The 26,502-nt window shown below is 39.2% G+C and overlaps 9 gene segments (V, D, J or C); 2 read left to right on the forward strand and 7 right to left on the reverse strand.

The window, feature by feature from the left end:
* LOC142968697 (Ig kappa chain V-III region MOPC 63-like) overlaps nucleotides 1–26,502 on the forward strand; it is a 75,294-nt gene that overhangs the window by 8,703 nt on the left and 40,089 nt on the right.
* LOC142968214 (immunoglobulin lambda constant 1-like) lies at nucleotides 288–1,816 on the reverse strand (the record flags this gene model as incomplete). The annotated part of the segment is given in 2 exon segments: nucleotides 288–867; nucleotides 1,693–1,816. Coding segments are annotated over 2 exon segments (447 nt in total), but the record flags the coding sequence as incomplete, so codon positions are not given.
* LOC142968709 (immunoglobulin kappa variable 4-1-like) lies at nucleotides 2,115–3,219 on the forward strand. The segment is given in 2 exon segments: nucleotides 2,115–2,491; nucleotides 2,584–3,219. Coding segments are annotated over 2 exon segments (387 nt in total).
* On the reverse strand, nucleotides 3,390–5,027 carry LOC142968701 (Ig kappa chain C region, B allele-like). The segment is given in 2 exon segments: nucleotides 3,390–3,956; nucleotides 4,813–5,027. A coding segment is annotated over 1 exon segment (312 nt).
* LOC142968703 (Ig kappa chain C region, B allele-like) lies at nucleotides 6,493–8,348 on the reverse strand. The segment is given in 2 exon segments: nucleotides 6,493–7,056; nucleotides 7,913–8,348. A coding segment is annotated over 1 exon segment (312 nt).
* LOC142968215 (immunoglobulin lambda constant 1-like) lies at nucleotides 12,065–13,591 on the reverse strand (the record flags this gene model as incomplete). The annotated part of the segment is given in 2 exon segments: nucleotides 12,065–12,647; nucleotides 13,468–13,591. Coding segments are annotated over 2 exon segments (447 nt in total), but the record flags the coding sequence as incomplete, so codon positions are not given.
* LOC142968216 (Ig lambda-2 chain C region-like) lies at nucleotides 15,163–17,352 on the reverse strand. The segment is given in 3 exon segments: nucleotides 15,163–15,726; nucleotides 16,583–16,702; nucleotides 17,283–17,352. Coding segments are annotated over 3 exon segments (510 nt in total).
* LOC142968705 (Ig kappa chain C region, B allele-like) lies at nucleotides 18,271–20,625 on the reverse strand. The segment is given in 2 exon segments: nucleotides 18,271–18,834; nucleotides 19,693–20,625. A coding segment is annotated over 1 exon segment (312 nt).
* LOC142968699 (immunoglobulin lambda constant 1-like) lies at nucleotides 23,848–25,696 on the reverse strand. The segment is given in 2 exon segments: nucleotides 23,848–24,430; nucleotides 25,258–25,696. A coding segment is annotated over 1 exon segment (318 nt).

The raw sequence follows: 26,502 nt of genomic DNA on the forward strand, positions 1-26,502 counted from the left end.
GCTCTTCTATACACATTAAAACTAAACTTATATTCTTGTCAGTTCATTCAGTCTCTTTATGAATAAACTGGGGAGGTTAGATTATTGTTGGACCATAGCCTCTGATATTAAAAACAATCCTTAACTGTAGAGCTAATGAAGGCTGCTTATAACACTATAACAACAGTCCAAGAAACAAAATATCTATTTCATACCTCTTATCAGGTATATCAGGTTACTGAAATGATCATTAAGATATGTTTTTAAGTGAGAATATATTATAAAATAAATACAAAGACACTGAATCATTATAATCCACAGTTTTATTTATAGTTAAATGTCCATGTCACATTTTTGATTAATCACCAGTTCATCTTGGAGTGAAAATCTATAATTCAGTTTAATTTGAAAAGTAAAGAAGAATATGCAGAAGATCAGTATCAGAAAGCAACATACACACTAAAACACTGAGTAGAGAGCTGTGAAACAGAGGAGATCTGTAGCTTCATCCAGATCTCTATCAAAGAAGCAGCTTCATTTCCACACAGGAAGTGTTGCTGAAGCTCTACTCTGAGCAGAGGTCAGGGTCCAGGGTTTGAGTGACAGGGCTCTGTCCATTCAGACTGGCCTCACAGCTCACTGAGCTCGCCTTCCTCCACTGGTCTGCAGGGAGGCTCAGGGTGCTGCTCCAGCTGTAGTGGCCGTCCGTCCCCAGGACCTCCAGGCTGCGTGACACCCCTGAGGAGCTGCTGCTGCCCCCCACCTTCCAGCCCAGACTCCAGGCTGAGGGGAAGCCCCCGCTGGCCAGACACACCAGTGTGGCTGTGCCCTGCTGCAGCTCCTCTCTGGAGGGGGGGAGGACGGTCAGGGTGGGCCGCACGATGCCCACTGGAGGAGAGAGAGGGGGGATGAGAGAGAGGGGAGAAAAGATAAAAGAATAAGAATGAAGGCTTGTAATAAAGATAAAATAACATCCTGTTAATTTCTCATATTTGTTCAAATAAAACAGAATAAGTTGTGTTCCTGTTGCACTCATAAATCACTCCGTATCAGACCATCGGCCACATGATTCAAGTGTAAATGTAACTAAAAAGGTTAATCGATAACGATTACTGAAACATCTTCGTACGTTTTATAATGTTTGACAGAGAATAACTGACAGTTTAAAAACTCATGTGAATACAGTTAAAACCATCGTCATCTGTTTCTTTCACTTCCTTTTCACTACATGTAAAATGAATGAACCGTGAACACAAAGATAAGCTGCATTTACTGATAAAATCATGTGTTGAACAGGAATCCACATCACATTTTAAATCATCAAATTATTTGATATTTTCAAGCTAATTGATTAAAAAAAATGTATAATATATGTTTTATATTATGTACATGTTTTGAGAATGAAAAGTCTTAATTGACCAAATGTTACTTATATTGAATACTAAGCATGCAGGCTAAAGTTTCAATGAAAATAGAATATTAAATTGAAAATATATGAGTTATTTAACCTCTCTTTAAATTAAATAACATGCAAGAATGAATATCTTTTAGATTTCCGTAAAGTTTCTTCTCAGTTTGTGAGATCAGCTTGATAAAATAACAAAAAATAATGAACAACATAAAAAGACTGATCTTGATCTGAGTCTAATACAATATTTGTTTTAAGTTATATTTTATATATATTGTTATAAAATAGAAATCTCTGGTACTTACAGTCAATGATGAGTTTGGTTCCTCCACCAAAAGTCCACCACAGTGATACAAACTCATTAAGTGGCCGTACAAAAACCTCCTGCTCTGTGAACAAACATCTATCCTCTGAAACACTCTCTGCTTTTCATAACAATACATAACAATATATAACAATACATAACAATATATATTTTCTTGAATCTAAAACGTTTTTCTCATGATATGGATTAAAATGATCATATAAATTAAATCAATTATTACATTTTTCTTGACTTTTCTAAACCTGACAGAGAAACAATTACAGTCTCCGTGTAACAAAGTCATTTTTTCACAGTTTTATATCAGTTTATGGTTAAATGAACATGATTCTTTTTAATATTGATAATTAACAAACTCATATTAATCAGGATTTAAATGTGTTACTCATGCAGAGTAAACCCTGTCAGTAAATTAAATGCAGACAAACACACACATCATACCAACCACAGTGAAAACAAACGTATCCTTAAATCCTCATCTGCTCTTCTAATATAAACATTTTCTTTTATTCCATTAAGATCATAGATTGTGTTAAACTGAGCAGTATTCCTCCTGGTTTTGTGTCCCACGTTGCCTTCAGTCTGTTGAGAGCAGAGAAATCATTTCCATAGAGAGGAGGCTTTGCATCGTCAGCTGATCCTCCAGTGAACTCAGAAGCTTTATAGTCCTGTGAGTTCAACACTGCAGGACTCAGATCTGTCAGTCAGCACAGCAGGAACCACAACCACCATGACTCTGATCACCATCCTCATCTGGACGCTGGCCTGCTGCTGTTTCACAGGTTCATTCACTCAGCAACTCTTCAAACATGACGTGCTGCCTTTTCTCTCATTTATTTCTGCTGATTAATGAATGATTTGTTTTTGTCTGCAGGATGCAGCGGTCAGGTGACTGTGACTCAGCCTCCAGCAGTGACATCTAGTCCAGGATCCACTGTCACTCTCACCTGTAAGACCAACCCGGCTGTTTATTCATCCTCTTCTTATGGTCAATGTATGTTCTGGTACCAACAGAAATCTGGACAGCCTCCAAAGCTCCTCATAACATATGCCAGCACACGTGAATCAGGAACACCAGCTCGGTTTAGTGGCAGTGGAAGCAGCTCTGACTTCACTTTGACCATCAGTGGAGTTCAGACTGAAGATGCAGCAGTTTATTACTGTCAGAGTTATCATTATATAAACAGTGCTCACGTGTTCACACAGTGATTTGTAGTCGTACAAAAACCTCCCTCAGTCAGACTGCAGAGACTCTGAGCTGTAACAGCAGGAACCGACTGCAGCTGCTGAAGAGGAAGAGACTCTGACACAGACCACTGAGCACAGAGCTGACAGTAACCTCACCAAGCACTCACTACATATTCACACTAATAATTCAAGAAAAGCATTATTTTAAATGTAATGACACCACTTCATGTTCTGCTTATATTTACTGCTCCTCTATCACATATTCACAAAATCCTTTTTATTTCATCATGATACAAATATGAATTATTTCCTTTCTTGTATTAATATCTTCTTCTGAGTTCATTTAAAAAAAGAAACAATCAAATAATTACATTAATATTTACATGATGAATCCAACGTTTTTCATTTCAAACAGAGAGGAGCATCATTTTAAAGTTAATAAACTATTTAATTTCTTACTCCTCTTCATAAGATAAAAGACCAAACACTTCATCATGTTATTCATCAGTGAAAGCTTTTATTAGCAACAACATCAATCATTAACATGACAGTTATGAAACACACTCACATCTAGCTGCTGAACACTACTCTCTAAGTTGTTGTTGTCCAACACTTTACAGCAGTGTTGTTCTCTGCAACACAAAGCTTTAAATGACAAACTGATATCGATCAGAGCAGCAGGTGTGCTCCTCCTGCTCCCCCCACACAGAGCTCCCGTCCTGGGCTTCAGCCTGCTCCTCTAGCCCTCACACTGGCTCCTGTGGAGGGACTGGGTCTGGCTGTGGTCATGATGGAGGACCCTGCAGGAGTACAGCTCTCCTTCCATCCAGCGCTCCCGGCTCAGGCTCAGGGTGCTGCTGCTGCTGTAGCGTCCGCTCTTCTCCTCCTCTGAGCTGCTCAGGACCCCCTCTGTCACCTCCGTGTCGTCCACCTGCCAGCTCACCACGGCTCCCTGAGGAGAGTAGCCAGACAGCAGGCAGGTCAGCGTGGCCGAGCCCCCGGAGAGCTGCTCAGAGGAGGGGGGAAGCAGAGAGACCGAGGGCCTGACCATGGGGCCAGCTGGAGAGGAGAGCAGAGACACACAAGGAACAGATTAACGTCCAGTGTGGGACAGACAGCTATGAGACAGTTATGATACATGACAGAGGTTAACACCACTGTGGGTTAGCTGTGTGCTGTGATCAGACAGAGGAGAGGAGACGTGGGAAGAAATGAGGGTTCAACAAACTAAACTAAATGGTGAAACCTAATTATATCTTCTACTGTGGCACTGATCATTAATCACTAAAACTTATAGAAAAATATACAACATGACTTAGATGTTAATGTAATGGACAAGTTCAATTAATTAACTTTACATTAAATGTTCATATCTTTAATATTATGTTTGATAGAAAATATTTCATCCCGTAGATGATTTTCTTGTTGAAAACAATGTAACATCTGTAAACAGTTAAAGACTTTGTCGTCTGTTTCACTTCCTTTCACCGCTTTAAACCAACGAACTGTGAACGCAAACTGCAGCGACGCTGAATGTACAAATAAACTCACTCATTAGTTTTAAAGGCACATTAGATTTTATATCTAACGGCTGTTTAAATGTTACAAATTAAAATAACATAGATAACATGGTCTTTTCTGAATATCAAAAGATAGACAATATTTTTTACTAAACTTTGTGAAACACATTTAATTGGATAAAATATACATCTTTTTCTGATCATATGTCACAATAAACATCATATATGAAACCAAAAGAATATTAATCTCTGAAATATGACATTAGCCAAGCTTAATAGATGGCAAAAAATATCCAAAACATATAAATTATCCAACATAACTGTGCTTCATTACATTCTGATGAAAAAGTTAGTATAACATTTCATGTTGTAGAAATAATGAATCTGGTACTTACAGTAAATGATGAGTTTGGTTCCTCCACCAAAAGTCCACCACAGTGATACAAACTCATTAAGTGGCCGTACAAAAACCTCCTGCTCTGTGAACAAACATCTATCCACTGAAACACTCTCTGCTTTTCATAACAATGCATAACAATATATATTTTCTTGAATCTAAAACGTTTTTCTCATGATATGGATTAAAATGATCATATAAATTAAATCAATTATTACATTTTTCTTGACTTTTCTAAACCTGACAGAGAAACAATTACAGTCTCCGTGTAACAAAGTCATTTATTCACAGTTTTATATCAGTTTATGGTTAAATGAACATGATTCTTTTTAATATTGATAATTAACAAACTCATATTAATCAGAATTTAAATGTGTTACTCATGCAGAGTAAACCCTGTCAGTAAATTAAATGCAGACAAACACACACATCATACCAACCACAGTGAAAACAAACGTATCCTTAAATCCTCATCTGCTCTTCTAATATAAACATTTTCTTTTATTCCATTAAGATCATAGATTGTGTTAAACTGAGCAGTATTCCTCCTGGTTTTGTGTCCCACGTTGCCTTCAGTCTGTTGAGAGCAGAGAAATCATTTCCATAGAGAGGAGGCTTTGCATCGTCAGCTGATCCTCCAGTGAACTCAGAAGCTTTATAGTCCTGTGAGTTCAACACTGCAGGACTCAGATCTGTCAGTCAGCACAGCAGGAACCACAACCACCATGACTCTGATCACCATCCTCATCTGGACGCTGGCCTGCTGCTGTTTCACAGGTTCATTCACTCAGCAACTCTTCAAACATGACGTGCTGCCTTTTCTCTCATTTATTTCTGCTGATTAATGAATGATTTGTTTTTGTCTGCAGGATGCAGCGGTCAGGTGACTGTGACTCAGCCTCCAGTAGTGACATCTAGTCCAGGATCCACTGTCACTCTCACCTGTAAGACCAGCCAAGCTGTTTATTCACACTCTACTTATGGTCAATGTATGTTCTGGTACCAACAGAAATCTGGACAGCCTCCAAAGCTCCTCATAAGATTTGCCAGCACACGTGAATCAGGAACACCAGCTCGGTTTAGTGGCAGTGGAAGCAGCTCTGACTTCACTTTGACCATCAGTGGAGTTCAGGCTGAAGATGCAGCAGTTTATTACTGTCAGAGTTATCATTATATAAACAGTGCTCACGTGTTCACACAGTGATTTGTAGTCGTACAAAAACCTCCCTCAGTCAGACTGCAGAGACTCTGAGCTGTAACAGCAGGAACCGACTGCAGCTGCTGAAGAGGAAGAGACTCTGACACAGACCACTGAGCACAGAGCTGACAGTAACCTCACCAAGCACTCACTACATATTCACACTAATAATTCAAGAAAAGCATTATTTTAAATGTAATGACACCACTTCATGTTCTGCTTATATTTACTGCTCCTCTATCACATATTCACAAAATCCTTTTTATTTCATCATGATACAAATATGAATTATTTCCTTTCTTGTATTAATATCTTCTTCTGAGTTCATTTAAAAAAAGAAACAATCAAATAATTACATTAATATTTACATGATGAATCCAACGTTTTTCATTTCAAACAGAGAGGAGCATCATTTTAAAGTTAATAAACTATTTAATTTCTTACTCCTCTTCATAAGATAAAAGACCAAACACTTCATCATGTTATTCATCAGTGAAAGCTTTTATTAGCAACAACATCAATCATTAACATGACAGTTATGAAACACACTCACATCTAGCTGCTGAACATTACTCTCTAAGTTGTTGTTGTCCAACACTTTACAGCAGTGTTGTTCTCTGCAACACAAAGCTTTAAATGACAAACTGATATCGATCAGAGCAGCAGGTGTGCTCCTCCTGCTCCCCCCACACAGAGCTCCCGTCCTGGGCTTCAGCCTGCTCCTCTAGCCCTCACACTGGCTCCTGTGGAGGGACTGGGTCTGGCTGTGGTCATGATGGAGGACCCTGCAGGAGTACAGCTCTCCTTCCATCCAGCGCTCCCGGCTCAGGCTCAGGGTGCTGCTGCTGCTGTAGCGTCCGCTCTTCTCCTCCTCTGAGCTGCTCAGGACCCCCTCTGTCACCTCCGTGTCGTCCACCTGCCAGCTCACCACGGCTCCCTGAGGAGAGTAGCCAGACAGCAGGCAGGTCAGCGTGGCCGAGCCCCCGGAGAGCTGCTCAGAGGAGGGGGGAAGCAGAGAGACCGAGGGCCTGACCATGGGGCCAGCTGGAGAGGAGAGCAGAGACACACAAGGAACAGATTAACGTCCAGTGTGGGACAGACAGCTATGAGACAGTTATGATACATGACAGAGGTTAACACCACTGTGGGTTAGCTGTGTGCTGTGATCAGACAGAGGAGAGGAGACGTGGGAAGAAATGAGGGTTCAACAAACTAAACTAAATGGTGAAACCTAATTATATCTTCTACTGTGGCACTGATCACTAATCACTAAAACTTATAGAAAAATATACAACATGACTTAGATGTTAATGTAATGGACAAGTTAAATTAATTAACTTTACATTAAATGTTCATATCTTTAATATTATGTTTGATAGAAAATATTTCATCCCGTAGATGATTTTCTTGTTGAAAACAATGTAACATCTGTAAACAGTTAAAGACTTTGTCGTCTGTTTCACTTCCTTTCACCGCTTTAAACCAACGAACTGTGAACGCAAACTGCAGCGACGCTGAATGTACAAATAAACTCACTCATTTGTTTTAAAGGCACATTAGATTTTATATTTAACGGCTGTTTAAATGTTACAAATTAAAATAACATAGATAACATGGTCTTTTCTGAATGTCAAAAGATAGACAATATTTCTAACTAAACTTTGTGAAACACATTTAATTGGATAAAATATACATATTTTTCTGATCATATGTCACATTAAACATCATATATGAAACCAAAAGAATATTTATCTCTAAAATATGACATTAGCCAAGCTTAATAGATGGCAAAAAATATCCAAAACATATAAATTATCCAACATAAATGTGTTTCATTACATCCTGATGAAAAAGTTAGTATAACATTTCATGTTGTAGAAATAATGAATCTGGTACTTACAGTAAATGATGAGTTTGGTTCCTCCACCAAAAGTCAACCACAGTGATACAAACTCATTAAGTGGCCGAACAAAAACCTCCTGCTCTGTGAACAAACATCTATCCTCTGAAACACTCTCTGCTTTTCATAACAATACATAACAATATGTAACAATACATAACAATATATATTTTCTTGAGTCTAAAATGTTTTTCTAATGATATGGATTAAAATGATCATATAAATTAAATCAATTATTACATTTTTCTTGACTTTTCTAAACCTGACAGAGAAACAATTACAGTCTCCGTGTAACAAAGTCATTTATTCACAGTTTTATATCAGTTTATGGTTAAATGAACTTGATTCTTTTTAATATTGATAATTAACAAACTCATATTAATCAGAATTTAAATGTGTTACTCATGCAGAGTAAACCCTGTCAGTAAATTAAATGCAGACAAACACACACATGATACCAACCACAGTGAAAACAAACGTATCCTTAAATCCTCATCTGCTCTTCTAATATAAACATTTTCTTTTATTCCATTAAGATCATAGATTGTGTTAAACTGAGCAGTATTCCTCCTGGTTTTGTGTCCCACGTTGCCTTCAGTCTGTTGAGAGCAGAGAAATCATTTCCATAGAGAGGAGGCTTTGCATCGTCAGCTGATCCTCCAGTGAACTCAGAAGCTTTATAGTCCTGTGAGTTCAACTCTGCAGGACTCAGATCTGTCAGTCAGCACAGCAGGAACCACAACCACCATGACTCTGATCACCATCCTCATCTGGACGCTGGCCTGCTGCTGTTTCACAGGTTCATTCACTCAGCAACTCTTCAAACATGACGTGCTGCCTTTTCTCTCATTTATTTCTGCTGATTAATGAATGATTTGTTTTTGTCTGCAGGATGCAGCGGTCAGGTGACTCTGACTCAGCCTCCATTAGTGACATCTAGTCCAGGATCCACTGTCACTCTCACCTGTAAGACCAGCCAAGCTGTTTATTCAGACTCTTCTTATGGTCAATATATGTTCTGGTACCAACAGAAATCTGGACAGCCTCCAAAGCTCCTCATAAGATTTGCCAGCACACGTGAATCAGGAACACCAGCTCGGTTTAGTGGCAGTGGAAGAAGCTCTGACTTCACTTTGACCATCAGTGGAGTTCAGACTGAAGATGCAGCAGTTTATTACTGTCAGAGTTACCACAGTGGTAACGTGTTCACACAGTGATTTGTAGTCGTACAAAAACCTCCCTCAGTCAGACTGCAGAGACTCTGAGCTGTAACAGCAGGAACCGACTGCAGCTGCTGAAGAGGAAGAGACTCTGACACAGACCACTGAGCACAGAGCTGACAGTAACCTCACCAAGCACAAACCTTATTGTGATCTCTGCTTCTCACCTCAAAGTATTATTTTCACAATTGTCAGATTGCAGCAGGGACGTCTTGTTCCTCAGCTTTGGTTGCTGCATTATCAGCCTGACCTTGGTTCAGTCAGACAGCTGCCTCGAAGCCAATCACACCTTTTTTTTCTCATTTATGGCTTAAAACTATTTTGCTTTTGACTCTGAAGCCTTTGTGTTTAGACAAACTACTGACTGTTCTTGTGTCTCTGTCCCAAACCACAGCGTGACCTGTAATATTATTTGGTACATTCTAAGAACCTTTTAGCTTTTAGGGATTGTTATCCCTTAAAATGTGCCGATTGACAGTGAAAGCATGCAGATGATGAAGCATACACACATCCTGAGTCACTTACCTCAGATTGCCTGAGTCGGAGTTCAATCCCACGTTTCCATGTCCCGACATCTCCAGTCAGTGTCTTTAACCACTGAACCATTTCCAGCACCGATCAACCCAAAGAACCAGACCGAGGAAGAATATCGGACTGAATCTGTAGAAACTTTATCTCCATCATCTTGCAGAGAAACAAAGTTTACAGACTTCACACTGAAACGGATTCACGCTGACATTATATATGATTCTAATTATTCTGTGTGCACTCAGTACATCTTATATGTTTCTGATAGCTCAGCTGATTGAGAAGGAATTTTACAGTCTGAAGGTTGTTGGTTTGAATCCCTCCTGGACTGAATTGTCTTTTCCTTCTGTCAACCCTCAGAGGCCTGTTTCATAAAGGTTTCTCTTATTGTGAAAAGCCCGTCTTGAATGAGCCAAACAAACTGAACGAGGATCAGTCTGTTTCATGAAGACAATTCATCAATTTTCTCAGAGGAGAAAATCAGTCCGAACTGGACAAAAGCTCTCAGAGTGACACATGTTTGGTTCTTTTTTTGGAGGAAGAATGAAACTGCTGTAATGTATCAGAGCAGCAGAGGAGTTTTAACCTTCAGCTGCTGCTGATGGAGATCACACTAATGTTTAGGGAACACTTGATGGAACTATTCGTATTCAGAGATCTTTTTGACAAAAAGCAGAATTATATTATTCATTCATCCATAAACACAACTTTGGGATGAAGCCCTGACTTTGATTGAAATTGAAAGTCTCTTTAAGGGATTGTTACCCCTTAAAAACCTTAAACCATGCAGATAATCCATTAAAAACCCTCCATAGGAAAAATAGAATTGGCTCAAATAAAAATATAAACCTTAATTGGCACATTTTCTCATTTCTCATTTTCATTTTTCATTTTCTCTGCTGGAAGGGAACTTTATTATATTTGATCTACCATAGGAGTATCCAGAGGACTCTATTGCTCCGTTTATTTTCAAACATGATCAGACCTTCTGAGTCCGTCAGTGTCATAGATTGGCATACATGATATTGAGAAGAGCTAAGGACCAAATACAAAATCAATGTCATGTCAATCTGGAGTTGTTGTGAACCTGGAAAGCCAGCAGAGGGCAGACTGCGTCTAACGAGCGTAAAGGCCTTTGGGACAGTTTACAGAGACAGAACCAGCAGAGAGAAGAGGAACAGAGAGTCAGAAGCTTCTTCATGCTCTTAATCAGTCCACAGAAAGATGTAGCCTCCACTTACTCCACCTCATCTCTCCCTTTCAGTTTCACAAGGACAGATGTGTGTTTGCCTTCTTAAATGTATTTTGCATTATTTGAATGCATCACTGCTCCTCACAGCTTTAAGTTCTCATGTCACAGAAAGTCTGAACTGTTTTCATGCACTCACACTGAAAACTGCATCAGGATGAAGTTGTCAATGATTGTCATGTTGGCTTTTCTGTGTCAGGGTGAGAGATTTTGAAAATGTATCTGACATTATAGGAATATTTTATGTGTGGTTCAGTTTCTGTCCTTTTCATGTTTGGATCCGGTTTTCTTTCTGTCTTTATTTTCTTCTTAATATTATAATTTGAACTAATGCTCCATGTTGTTGAGATATCCAACATTTCTTCTGAAGGTCACATTTCATTTTTCCCTTCAGAGACTTCCGCAAACAATTTTCTGACTCAGGCTGACAAATCCAAGTCTGTCAGTCTTAGAGGGACTGTGACCATCAGCGCCACAGGGAGTTCGAACATTGGTGCTGATCTCAGTTGGTACCTTCAGAAACCTGGACAGGCTCCAAAACTTCTCATATACTCTTCATCAACTCTCTTCTCTGGAACTCCGTCTCGATTCAGTGGCAGTACATCTGGTTCTGACTACACTTTAACCATCAGAGGTGTTCAGGCTGAAGATGCTGGAGATTACTACTGTCTGGGTGCTCATGGAGGAGCGTTCACACAGTGATTTAGAGCCGTACAAAAACCTCCTTCAGTTTGATAGAAGTGAAAACGGCCGGCTGCAGGTGCAGAGAGTTGGTGGAGAGACTGTGATGAGGAGAACTGGTCCAGTGAACACGAGAGTCATCAAGCAGAACCACCATGAATCTAAATAAAACTGAAACAAACTCACAGACGCTCTTCTATACACATTAAAACTAAACTTATATTCTTGTCAGTTCATTCAGTCTCTTTATGAATAAACTGGGGAGGTTAGATTATTGTTGGACCATAGCCTCTGATATTAAAAACAATCCTTAACTGTAGAGCTAATGAAGGCTGCTTATAACACTATAACAACAGTCCAAGAAACCAAATATCTATTTCATACCTCTTATCAGGTATATCAGGTTACTGAAATGATCATTAAGATATGTTTTTAAGTGAGAATATATTATAAAATAAATACAAAGACACTGAATCATTATAATCCACAGTTTTATTTATAGTTTAATGTCCATGTCACATTTTTGATTAATCACCAGTTCATCTTGGAGTGAAAATCTATAATTCAGTTTAATTTGAAAAGTGAAGAAGAATATGCAGAAGATCAGTATCAGAAAGCAACATACACACTAAAACACTGAGTAGAGAGCTGTGAAACAGAGGAGATCTGTAGCTTCATCCAGATCTCTATCAAAGAAGCAGCTTCATTTCCACACAGGAAGTGTTGCTGAAGCTCTACTCTGAGCAGAGGTCAGGGTCCAGGGTTTGAGTGACAGGGCTCTGTCCATTCAGACTGGCCTCACAGCTCACTGAGCCCGCCTTCCTCCACTGGTCTGCAGGGAGGCTCAGGGTGCTGCTCCAGCTGTAGTGGCCGTCCGTCCCCAGGACCTCCAGGCTGCGTGACACCCCTGAGGAGCTGCTGCTGCCCCCCACCTTCCAGCCCAGACTCCAGGCTGAGGGGAAGCCCCCGCTGGCCAGACACACCAGTGTGGCTGTGCCCTGCTGCAGCTCCTCTCTGGAGGGGGGGAGGACGGTCAGGGTGGGCCGCACGATGCCCACTGGAGGAGAGAGAGGGGGGGATGAGACAGAGGGGAGAAATGATAAAAGAATAAGAATGAAGGCTTGTAATAAAGATAAATTAACATCCTGTTAATTTTTCATATTTGTTCAAATAAAACAGAATAAGTTGTGTTCCTGTTGCACTCATAAATCACTCCGTATCAGACCATCGGCCACATGATTCAAGTGTAAATGTAACTAAAAAGGATCGATAACGATTACTGAAACATCTTCGTATTTTTTATAATGTTTGACAGAGAATAACTGACAGTTTAAAAACTCATGTGAATACAGTTAAAACCATCGTCATCTGTTTCTTTCACTTCCTTTTCACTACATGTAAAATGAATGAACCGTGAACACAAAGATAAGCTGCATTTACTGATAAAATCATGTGTTGAACAGGAATCCACAGCACATTTTAAATCATCACATTATTTGATATTTTCAAACTAATTGATTAAAACAAATTCTAATATATGTTTTATATTATGTACATGTTTTGAGAATGAAAAGTCTGAATTGACCAAATGTTATTTATATTGAATACTAAGCATGCAGGCTAAAGTTTCAAAGAAAATTGAATATTATATAAAAAATATATGAGTTATTTAATCTCTCTTTAAATTTAATAACATGCAAGAATGAATATCTTTTAGATTTCCGTAAAGTTTCTTCTCAGTTTGTGAGATCAGCTTGATAAAATAACAAACATAATTAATAACCTACAAACATGATCTTGATCTGAGTCTTGTACAATATTTGTTTCAAGTTATATTTTATATATATTGTTATAAAATAGAAATCTCTGGTACTTACAGTCAATGATGAGTTTGGTTCCTCCACCAAAAGTCCACCACAGTGATACAAACTCATTAAGTGGCCGTACAAAAACCTCCTGCTCTGTGAACAAACATCTATCCTCTGAAACACTCTCTGCTTTTCATAACAATACATAACAATATGTAACAATACATAACAATATATATTTTCTTGAGTCTAAAACATTTTTCTAATGATATGGATTAAAATGATCATATAAATTAAATCAATTATTACATTTTTCTTGACTTTTCTAAACCTGACAGAGAAACAATTACAGTCTCCGTGTGACAGTCATATTTTCACAGTTTTATATCAGTTTATGGTTAAATGAACATGATTCTTTTTAATATTGATAATTAACAAACTCATATTAATCAGAATTTAAATGTGTTACTCATGCAGAGTAAACCCTGTCAGTAAATTAAATGCAGACAAACACACACATCATACCAACCACAGTGAAAACAAACGTATCCTTAAATCCTCATCTGCTCTTCTAATATAAACATTTTCTTTTATTCCATTAAGATCATAGATTGTGTTAAACTGAGCAGTATTCCTCCTGGTTTTGTGTCCCACGTTGCCTTCAGTCTGTTGAGAGCAGAGAAATCATTTCCATAGAGAGGAGGCTTTGCATCGTCAGCTGATCCTCCAGTGAACTCAGAAGCTTTATAGTCCTGTGAGTTCAACACTGCAGGACTCAGATCTGTCAGTCAGCACAGCAGGAACCACAACCACCATGACTCTGATCACCATCCTCATCTGGACGCTGGCCTGCTGCTGTTTCACAGGTTCATTCACTCAGCAACTCTTCAAACATGACGTGCTGCCTTTTCTCTCGTTTATTTCTGCTGATTAATGAATGATTTGTTTTTGTCTGCAGGATGCAGCGGTCAGGTGACTGTGACTCAGCCTCCAGTAGTGACATCTAGTCCAGGATCCACTGTCACTCTCACCTGTAAGACTAGTAAACCTGTTTTCAGAGATGATGATGGAGATGACGCTATGTTCTGGTATCAACATCAATCTGGACAGCCTCCAAAGCTCCTCATAACATATGCCAGCACACGTGTATCAGGAACACCAGCTCGGTTTAGTGGCAGTGGAAGCAGCTCTGACTTCACTTTGACCATCAGTGGAGTTCAGGCTGAAGATGCAGCAGTTTATTACTGTCAGAGTTATCATTATATAAACAGTGCTACCGTGTTCACACAGTGATTTGTAGTCGTACAAAAACCTCCCTCAGTCAGACTGCAGAGACTCTGAGCTGTAACAGCAGGAACCGACTGCAGCTGCTGAAGAGGAAGAGACTCTGACACAGACCACTGAGCACAGAGCTGACAGTAACCTCACCAAGCACTCACTACATATTCACACTAATAATTCAAGAAAAACATTATTTTAAATGTAATGACACCACTTCATGTTCTGCTTATATTTACTGCTCCTCTATCACATATTCACAAAATCCTTTTTATTTCATCATGATACAAATATGAATTATTTCCTTTCTTGTATTAATATCTTCTTTTGAGTTAATTAAAAAGAAACAATCAAATAATTACATTAATATTTACATGATGAATCCAAAGTTTTTCATTTCAAACAGAGAGGAGCATCATTTTAAAGTTAATAAACTATTTAATTTCTTACTCCTCTTCATAAGATAAAAGACCAAACACTTCATCATGTTATTCATCAGTGAAAGCTTTTATTAGCAACAACATCAATCATTAACATGACAGTTATGAAACACACTCACATCTAGCTGCTGAACATTACTCTCTAAGTTGTTGTTGTCCAACACTTTACAGCAGTGTTGTTCTCTGCAACACAAAGCTTTAAATTACAAACTGATATCGATCAGAGCAGCAGGTGTGCTCCTCCTGCTCCCCCCACACAGAGCTCCCGTCCTGGGCTTCAGCCTGCTCCTCTAGCCCTCACACTGGCTCCTGTGGAGGGACTGGGTCTGGCTGTGGTCATGATGGAGGACCCTGCAGGAGTACAGCTCTCCTTCCATCCAGCGCTCCCGGCTCAGGCTCAGGGTGCTGCTGCTGCTGTAGCGTCCGCTCTTCTCCTCCTCTGAGCTGCTCAGGACCCCCTCTGTCACCTCCGTGTCGTCCACCTGCCAGCTCACCACGGCTCCCTGAGGAGAGTAGCCAGACAGCAGGCAGGTCAGCGTGGCCGAGCCCCCGGAGAGCTGCTCAGAGAAGGGGTGAAGCAGAGAGACCGAGGGCCTGACCATGGGGCCAGCTGGAGAGGAGAGCAGAGACACACAAGGAACAGATTAACGTCCAGTGTGGGACAGACAGCTATGAGACAGTTATGATACATGACAGAGGTTAACACCACTGTGGGTTAGCTGTGTGCTGTGATCAGACAGAGGAGAGGAGACGTGGGAAGAAATGAGGGTTCAACAAACTAAACTAAATGGTGAAACCTAATTATATCTTCTACTGTGGCACTGATCATTAATCACTAAAACTTATAGAAAAATATACAACATGACTTAGATGTTAATGTAATGGACAAGTTAAATTAATTAACTTTACATTAAATGTTCATATCTTTAATATTATGTTTGATAGAAAATATTTCATCCCGTAGATGATTTTCTTGTTGAAAACAATGTAACATCTGTAAACAGTTAAAGACTTTGTCGTCTGTTTCACTTCCTTTCACCGCTTTAAACCAACGAACTGTGAACGCAAACTGCAGCGACGCTGAATGTACAAATAAACTCACTCATTAGTTTTAAAGGCACATTAGATTTTATATCTAACGGCTGTTTAAATGTTACAAATTAAAATAACATAGATAACATGGTCTTTTCTGAATATCAAAAGATAGACAATATTTTTTACTAAACTTTGTGAAACACATTTAATTGGATAAAATATACATCTTTTTCTGATCATATGTCACAATAAACATCATATATGAAACCAAAAGAATATTTATCTCTGAAATATGACATTAGCCAAGCTTAATAGATGGCAAAAAATATCCAAAACATATAAATTATCCAACATAACTGTGCTTCATTACATTCTGATGAAAAAGTTAGTATAACATTTCATGTTGTAGAAATAATGAATCTGGTACTTACAGTAAATGATGAGTTTGGTTCCTCCACCAAAAGTCCACCACAGTGATACAAACTCATTAAGTGGCCGTACAAAAACCTCCTGCTCTGTGAACAAACATCTATCCTCTGAAACATTCTCTGCTTTTCATAACAATACAGAACAATATGTAACAATACATAACAATATATATTTTCTTGAGTCTAAAATGTTTTTCTAATGATATGGATTAAAATGATCATATAAATTAAATCAATTATTACATTTTTCTTGACTTTTCTAAACCTGACAGAGAAACAATTACAGTCTCCGTGTAACAAAGTCATTGTTTCACAGTTTTATATCAGTTTATGGTTAAATGAACATGATTGTTTCTAATATTGATAATTAACAAACTCATATTAATCAGAATTTAAATGTGTTACTCATGCAGAGTAAACCCTGTCAGTAAATGAAATGCAGACAAACACACACATCATACCAACCACAGTGAAAACAAACGTATCCTTAAATCCTCATCTGCTCTTCTAATATAAACATTTTCTTTTATTCCATTAAGATCATAGATTGTGTTAAACTGAGCAGTATTCCTCCTGGTTTTGTGTCCCACGTTGCCTTCAGTCTGTTGAGAGCAGAGAAATCATTTCCATAGAGAGGAGGCTTTGCATCGTCAGCTGATCCTCCAGTGAACTCAGAAGCTTTATAGTCCTGTGAGTTCAACACTGCAGGACTCAGATCTGTCAGTCAGCACAGCAGGAACCACAACCACCATGACTCTGATCACCATCCTCATCTGGACGCTGGCCTGCTGCTGTTTCACAGGTTCATTCACTCAGCAACTCTTCAAACATGACGTGCTGCCTTTTCTCTCATTTATTTCTGCTGATTAATGAATGATTTGTTTTTGTCTGCAGGATGCAGCGGTCAGGTGACTGTGACTCAGCCTCCAGTAGTGACATCTAGTCCAGGATCCACTGTCACTCTCACCTGTAAGACCAGCCAAGCGGTTTATTCATCCTCTTCTTACGGTCAATATATGTTCTGGTACCAACAAAAATCTGGACAGCCTCCAAAGCTCTTCATAAGATTTGCCAGCACAAGTGAATCAGGAACACCAGCTCGGTTTAGTGGCAGTGGAAGAAGCTCTGACTTCACTTTGACCATCAGTGGAGTTCAGACTGAAGATGCAGCAGTTTATTACTGTCAGAGTTACCACAGTAACCCTGTGTTCACACAGTGATTTATAGTCGTACAAAAACCTCCCTCAGTCAGACTGCAGAGACTCTGAGCTGTAACAGCAGGAACCGACTGCAGCTGCTGAAGAGGAAGAGACTCTGACACAGACCACTGAGCACAGAGCTGACAGTAACCTCACCAAGCACACACTACATATTCACACTAATAATTCAAGAAAAGCATTATTTTAAATGTAATGACACCACTTCATGTTCTGCTTATATTTACTGCTCCTCTATCACATATTCACAAAATCCTTTTTATTTCATCATGATACAAATATGAATTATTTCCTTTCTTGTGTTAATATCTTCTTTTGAGTTAATTAAAAAGAAACAATCAAATAATTACATTAATATTTACATGATGAATCCAACGTTTTTCATTTCAAACAGAGAGGAGTATCATTTTAAAGTTCATAAACTATTTAATTTCTTACTCCTCTTCATAAGATAAAAGACCAAACACTTCATCATGTTATTCATCAGTGAAAGCTTTTATTAGCAACAACATCAATCATTAACATGACAGTTATGAAACACACTCACATCTAGCTGCTGAACATTACTCTCTAAGTTGTTGTTGTCCAACACTTTACAGCAGTGTTGTTCTCTGCAACACAAAGCTTTAAATTACAAACTGATATCGATCAGAGCAGCAGGTGTGCTCCTCCTGCTCCCCCCACACAGAGCTCCCGTCCTGGGCTTCAGCCTGCTCCTCTAGCCCTCACACTGGCTCCTGTGGAGGGACTGGGTCTGGCTGTGGTCATGATGGAGGACCCTGCAAGAGTACAGCTCTCCTTCCATCCAGCGCTCCCGGCTCAGGCTCAGGGTGCTGCTGCTGCTGTAGCGTCCGCTCTTCTCCTCCTCTGAGCTGCTCAGGACCCCCTCTGTCACCTCCGTGTCGTCCACCTGCCAGCTCACCACGGCTCCCTGAGGAGAGTAGCCAGACAGCAGGCAGGTCAGCGTGGCCGAGCCCCCGGAGAGCTGCTCAGAGGAGGGGGGAAGCAGAGAGACCGAGGGCCTGACCATGGGGCCAGCTGGAGAGGAGAGCAGAGACACACAAGGAACAGATTAACGTCCAGTGTGGGACAGACAGCTATGAGACAGTTATGATACATGACAGAGGTTAACACCACTGTGGGTTAGCTGTGTGCTGTGATCAGACAGAGGAGAGGAGACGTGGGAAGAAATGAGGGTTCAACAAACTAAACTAAATGGTGAAACCTAATTATATCTTCTACTGTGGCACTGATCACTAATCACTAAAACTTATAGAAAAATATACAACATGACTTAGATGTTAATGTAATGGACAAGTTCAATTAATTAACTTTACATTAAATGTTCATATCTTTAATATTATGTTTGATAGAAAATATTTCATCCCGTAGATGATTTTCTTGTTGAAAACAATGTAACATCTGTAAACAGTTAAAGACTTTGTCGTCTGTTTCACTTCCTTTCACCGCTTTAAACCAACGAACTGTGAACGCAAACTGCAGCGACGCTGAATGTACAAATAAACTCACTCATTAGTTTTAAAGGCACATTAGATTTTATATCTAACGGCTGTTTAAATGTTACAAATTAAAATAACATAGATAACATGGTCTTTTCTGAATGTCAAAAGATAGACAATATTTTTTACTAAACTTTGTGAAACACATTTCATTGGATAAAGTATACATATTTTTCTGATCATATGTCACAATAAACATCATATATGAAACCAAAAGAATATTTATCTCTAAAATATGACATTAGCCAAGCTTAATAGATGGCAAAAAATATCCAAAACATATAAATTATCCAACATAACTGTGTTTCATTACATTCTGATGAAAAAGTTAGTATAACATTTCATGTTGTAGAAATAATGAATCTGGTATACTTACAGTAAATGATGAGTTTGGTTCCTCCACCAAAAGTGTACCACAGTGATACAAACTCATTAAGTGGCCGTACAAAAACCTCCTGCTCTGTGAACAAACATCTATCCTCTGAAACACTCTCTGCTTTTCATAACAATGCATAACAATATGTAACAATACATAACAATATATATTTTCTTGAGTCTAAAATGGTTTTCTCATGATATGGATTAAAATGATCATATAAATTAAATCAATTATTACATTTTTCTTGACTTTTCTAAACCTGACAGAGAAACAATTACAGTCTCCGTGTAACAAAGTCATTTTTTCACAGTTTTATATCAGTTTATGGTTCAATGAACATTATTCTTTTTAATATTGATAATTAACAAACTCATATTAATCAGAATTTAAATGTGTTACTCATGCAGAGTAAACCCTGTCAGTAAATGAAATGCAGACAAACACACACATGATACCAACCACAGTGAAAACAAACGTATCCTTAAATCCTCATCTGCTCTTCTAATATAAACATTTTCTTTTATTCCATTAAGATCATAGATTGTGTTAAACTGAGCAGTATTCCTCCTGGTTTTGTGTCCCACGTTGCCTTCAGTCTGTTGAGAGCAGAGAAATCATTTCCATAGAGAGGAGGCTTTGCATCGTCAGCTGATCCTCCAGTGAACTCAGAAGCTTTATAGTCCTGTGAGTTCAACACTGCAGGACTCAGATCTGTCAGTCAGCACAGCAGGAACCACAACCACCATGACTCTGATCACCATCCTCATCTGGACGCTGGCCTGCTGCTGTTTCACAGGTTCATTCACTCAGCAACTCTTCAAACATGACGTGCTGCCTTTTCTCTCATTTATTTCTGCTGATTAATGAATGATTTGTTTTTGTCTGCAGGATGCAGCGGTCAGGTGACTGTGACTCAGCCTCCAGCAGTGACATCTAGTCCAGGATCCACTGTCACTCTCACCTGTAAGACCAACCCGGCTGTTTATTCATCCTCTTCTTATGGTCAATGTATGTTCTGGTACCAACAGAAATCTGGACAGCCTCCAAAGCTCCTCATAAGATTTGCTAGCACAAGTGAATCAGGAACACCAGCTCGGTTTAGTGGCAGTGGAAGCAGCTCTGACTTCACTTTGACCATCAGTGGAGTTCAGGCTGAAGATGCAGCAGTTTATTACTGTAAGAGTTACCACAGTGGTGGAGTGTTCACACAGCGATTTGTAGTCGTACAAAAACCTCCCTCAGTCAGACTGCAGAGACTCTGAGCTGTAACAGCAGGAACCGACTGCAGCTGCTGAAGAGGAAGAGACTCTGACACAGACCACTGAGCACAGAGCTGACAGTAACCTCACCAAGCACAAACCTTATTGTGATCTCTGCTTCTCACCTCAAAGTATTATTTTCACAATTGTCAGATTGCAGCAGGGACGTCTTGTTCCTCAGCTTTGGTTGCTGCATTATCAGCCTGACCTTGGTTCAGTCAGACAGCTGCCTCGAAGCCAATCACACCTTTTTTTTCTCATTTATGGCCTAAAACTATTTTGCTTTTGACTCTGAAACCTTTGTGTTTAGACAAACTACTGCCTGTTCTTGTGTCTCTGTCCCAAACCACAGCGTGACCTGTAATATTATTTGGTACATTCTAAGAACCTTTTAGCTTTTAGTGATTGTTATCCCTTAAAATGTGCCGATTGACAGTGAAAGCATGCAGATGATGAAGCATACACACATCCTGAGTCACTTACCTCAGATTGCCTGAGTCGGATTTCAATCCCACGTTTCCATGTCCCGACATCTCCAGTCAGTGTCCTTAACCACTGAACCATTTCCAGCACCGATCAACCCAAAGAACCAGACCGAGGAAGAATATCGGACTGAATCTGTAGAAAGTTTATCTCCATCATCTTGCAGAGAAACAAAGTTTACAGACTTCACACTGAAACGGATTCACGCTGACATTATATATGATTCTAATAATTCTGTGTGCACTCAGTACATCTTATATGTTTCTGATAGCTCAGCTGATTGAGAAGGAATTTTACAGTCTAAAGGTTGTTGGTTTGAATCCCTCCTGGACTGAATTGTCTTTTCCTCCTGTCAACCCTCAGAGGCCTGTTTCATAAAGGTTTCTCTTATTGTGAAAAGCCTGTCTTGAATGAGCCAAACAAACTGAACGAGGATCAGTCTGTTTCATGAAGACAATTCATCAATTTTCTCAGAGGAGAAAATCAGTCCGAACTGGACAAAAGCTCTCAGAGTGACACATGTTTGGTTCTTTTTTTGGAGGAATAATGAAACTGCTGTAATGTATCAGAGCAGCAGAGGAGTTTTAACCTTCAGCTGCTGCTGATGGAGATCACACTGATGTTTAGGGAACACTTGATGGAACTATTCGTATTCAGAGATCTTTTTGACAAAAAGCAGAATTATATTATTCATTCATCCATAAACACAACTTTGGGATGAAGCCCTGACTTTGATTGAAAATGAAAGTCTCTTTAAGGGATTGTTACCCCTTAAAAACCTTAAACCATGCAGATAATCCATTAAAAACCCTCCATAGGAAAGATAGAATTGGCTCAAATTAAAATATAAACCTTAATTGGCACATTTTCTCATTTCTCATTTTCATTTTTCATTTTCTCAGCTGGAAGGGAACTTTATTATATTTGATCTACCATAGCAGTATCCAGAGGACTCTATTGCTCCGTTTGTTTTCAAACATGATCAGACCTTCTGAGTCCGTCAGTGTCATAGATTGGCATACATGATATTGAGAAGAGCTAAGGACCAAATACAAAATCAATGTCATGTCAATCTGGAGTTGTTGTGAACCTGGAAAGCCAGCAGAGGGCAGACTGCGTCTAACGAGCGTAAAGGCCTTTGGGACAGTTTACAAAGACAGAACCAGCAGAGAGAAGAGGAACAGAGAGTCAGAAGCTTCTTCATGTTCTTAATCAGTCCACAGAAAGATGTAGCCTCCACTTACTCCACCTCATCTCTCCCTTTCAGTTTCACAAGGACAGATGTGTGTTTGCCTTCTTAAATGTATTTTGCATTATTTGAATGCATCACTGCTCCTCACAGCTTTAAGTTCTCATGTCACAGAAAGTCTGAACTGTTCTCATGCACTCACACTGAAAACTGCATCAGGATGAAGTTGTCAATGATTGTCATGTTGGCTTTTCTGTGTCAGGGTGAGAGATTTTGAAAATGTATCTGACATTATAGGAATATTTTATGTGTGGTTCAGTTTCTGTCCTTTTCATGTTTGGATCCGGTTTTCTTTCTGTCTTTATTTTCTTCTTAATATTATAATTTGAACTAATGCTCCATGTTGTTGAGATATCCAACATTTCTTCTGAAGGTCACATTTCATTTTTCCCTTCAGAGACTTCTGCAAACAATTTTCTGACTCAGACTGACAAATCCAAGTCTGTCAGTCTTAGAGGGACTGTGACCATCAGCGCCACAGGGAGTTCGAATATTGGCAGCACTCTCGCTTGGTACCTTCAGAAACCTGGAGAGGCTCCCAAACTTCTCATATACTCTTCATCAACTCTCTTCTCCGGAACTCCGTCTCGATTCAGTGGCAGTAGATCTGGTTCTGACTACACTTTAACCATCAGAGGTGTTCAGGCTGAAGATGCTGGAGATTACTACTGTCTGGGCTACCATGGTGGTGGAGTGTTCACACAGTGATTTAGAGCCGTACAAAAACCTCCTTCAGTTTGATAGAAGTGAAAACGGCCGGCTGCAGGTGCAGAGAGTTGGTGGAGAGACTGTGATGAGGAGAACTGGTCCAGTGAACACGAGAGTCATCAAGCAGAACCACCATGAATCTAAATAAAACTGAAACAAACTCACAGACGCTCTTCTATACACATTAAAACTAAACTAATATTCTTGTCAGTTCATTCAGTCTCTTTATGAATAAACTGGGGAGGTTAGATTATTGTTGGACCATAGCCTCTGATATTAAAAACAATCCTTAACTGTAGAGCTAATGAAGGCTGCTTATAACACTATAACAACAGTCCAAGAAACAAAATATCTATTTAATACCTCTTATCAGGTATATCAGGTTACTGAAATGATCATTAAGATATGTTTTTAAGTGAGAATATATTATAAAATAAATACAAAGACACTGAATCATTATAATCCACAGTTTTATTTATAGTTAAATGTCCATGTCACATTGTTGATTAATCACCAGTTCATCTTGGAGTGAAAATCTATAATTCAGTTTAATTTGAAAAGTGAAGAAGAATATGCAGAAGATCAGTATCAGAAAGCAACATACACACTAAAACACTGAGTAGAGAGCTGTGAAACAGAGGAGATCTGTAGCTTCATCCAGATCTCTATCAAAGAAGCAGCTTCATTTCCACACAGGAAGTGTTGCTGAAGCTCTACTCTGAGCAGAGGTCAGGGTCCAGGGTTTGAGTGACAGGGCTCTGTCCATTCAGACTGGCCTCACAGCTCACTGAGCCCGCCTTCCTCCACTGGTCTGCAGGGAGGCTCAGGGTGCTGCTCCAGCTGTAGTGGCCGTCCGTCCCCAGGACCTCCAGGCTGCGTGACACCCCTGAGGAGCTGCTGCTGCCCCCCACCTTCCAGCCCAGACTCCAGGCTGAGGGGAAGCCCCCGCTGGCCAGACACACCAGTGTGGCTGTGCCCTGCTGCAGCTCCTCTCTGGAGGGGGGGAGGACGGTCAGGGTGGGCCGCACCATGCCCACTGGAGGAGAGAGAGGGGGGATGAGAGAGAGGGGAGAAAAGATAAAAGAATAAGAATGAAGGCTTGTAATGAAGATAAAATAACATCCTGTTCATTTCTCACATTTGTTCAAATTAAACAGAATAAGTTGTGTTCCTGTTGCACTCATAAATCACTCCGTATCAGACCATCGGCCACATGATTCAAGTGTAAATGTAACTAAAAAGGTTAATCGATAACGATTACTGAAACATCTTCATGTGTGTTTTATAATGTTTGACAGAGAATAACTGACAGTTTAAAAACTCATGTGAATACAGTTAAAACCATCGTCATCTGTTTCTTTCACTTCCTTTTCACTACATGTAAAATGAATGAACCGTGAACACAAAGATAAGCTGCATTTACTGATAAAATCATGTGTTGAACAGGAATCCACAGCACATTTTAAATCATCACATTATTTCATATTTTCAAATGAACTGATTAAAAGAAATGTATAATATATGTTTTATATTATGTACATGTTTTGAGAATGAAAAGTCTGAATTGACCAAATGTTACTTATATTGAATACTAAGCATGCAGGCTAAAGTTTCAATGAAAATAGAATATTAAATTGAAAATATATGAGTTATTTAACCTCTCTTTAAATTAAATAACATGCAAGAATGAATATCTTTTACATTTCCGTAAAGTTTCTTCTCAGTTTGTGAGATCAGCTTGATAAAATAACAAAAAATAATGAACAACATAAAAAGACTGATCTTGATCTGAGTCTTGTACAATATTTGTTTTAAGTTATATTTTATATATATTGTTATAAAATAGAAATCTCTGGTACTTACAGTCAATGATGAGTTTGGTTCCTCCACCAAAAGTCCACCACAGTGATACAAACTCATTAAGTGGCCGTACAAAAACCTCCTGCTCTGTGAACAAACATCTATCCACTGAAACACTCTCTGCTTTTCATAACAATGCATAACAATACATAACAATACATAACAATATATATTTTCTTGAGTCTAAAACGTTTTTCTAATGATATGGATTAAAATGATCATATAAATTAAATCAATTTTTACATTTTTCTTGACTTTTCTAAACCTGACAGAGAAACAATTACAGTCTCCGTGTAACAAAGTCATTTTTTCACAGTTTTATATCAGTTTATGGTTAAATGAACATGATTCTTTCTAATATTGATAATTAACAAACTCACATTAATCAGAATTTAAATGTGTTACTCATGCAGAGTAAACCCTGTCAGTAAATTAAATGCAGACAAACACACACATGATACCAACCACAGTGAAAACAAACGTATCCTTAAATCCTCATCTGCTCTTCTCATATAAACATTTTCTTTTATTCCATTAAGATCATAGATTGTGTTAAACTGAGCAGTATTCCTCCTGGTTTTGTGTCCCACGTTGCCTTCAGTCTGTTGAGAGCAGAGAAATCATTTCCATAGAGAGGAGGCTTTGCATCGTCAGCTGATCCTCCAGTGAACTCAGAAGCTTTATAGTCCTGTGAGTTCAACACTGCAGGACTCAGATCTGTCAGTCAGCACAGCAGGAACCACAACCACCATGACTCTGATCACCATCCTCATCTGGACACTGGCCTGCTGCTGTTTCACAGGTTCATTCACTCAGCAACTCTTCAAACATGACGTGCTGCCTTTTCTCTCATTTATTTCTGCTGATTAATGAATGATTTGTTTTTGTCTGCAGGATGCAGCGGTCAGGTGACTGTGACTCAGCCTCCAGTAGTGACATCTAGTCCAGGATCCACTGTCACTCTCACCTGTAAGACTAGTAAACCTGTTTACAGAGATGATGATGGAGATGACGCTATGTTCTGGTATCAACATCAATCTGGACAGCCTCCAAAGCTCCTCATAAGATATGCCAGCACAAGTGAATCAGGAACACCAGCTCGGTTTAGTGGCAGTGGAAGAAGCTCTGACTTCACTTTGACCATCAGTGGAGTTCAGGCTGAAGATGCAGCAGTTTATTACTGTCAGAGTTATCATGAAATAAACAGTGCTAGCGTGTTCACACAGTGATTTGTAGTCGTACAAAAAC

Source organism: Anarhichas minor, unplaced genomic scaffold, assembly GCF_050575085.1.
Source record: "Anarhichas minor isolate MPS153535 unplaced genomic scaffold, ASM5057508v1 ptg000040l, whole genome shotgun sequence".
Classification (NCBI taxonomy): domain Eukaryota; kingdom Metazoa; phylum Chordata; class Actinopteri; order Perciformes; family Anarhichadidae; genus Anarhichas; species Anarhichas minor.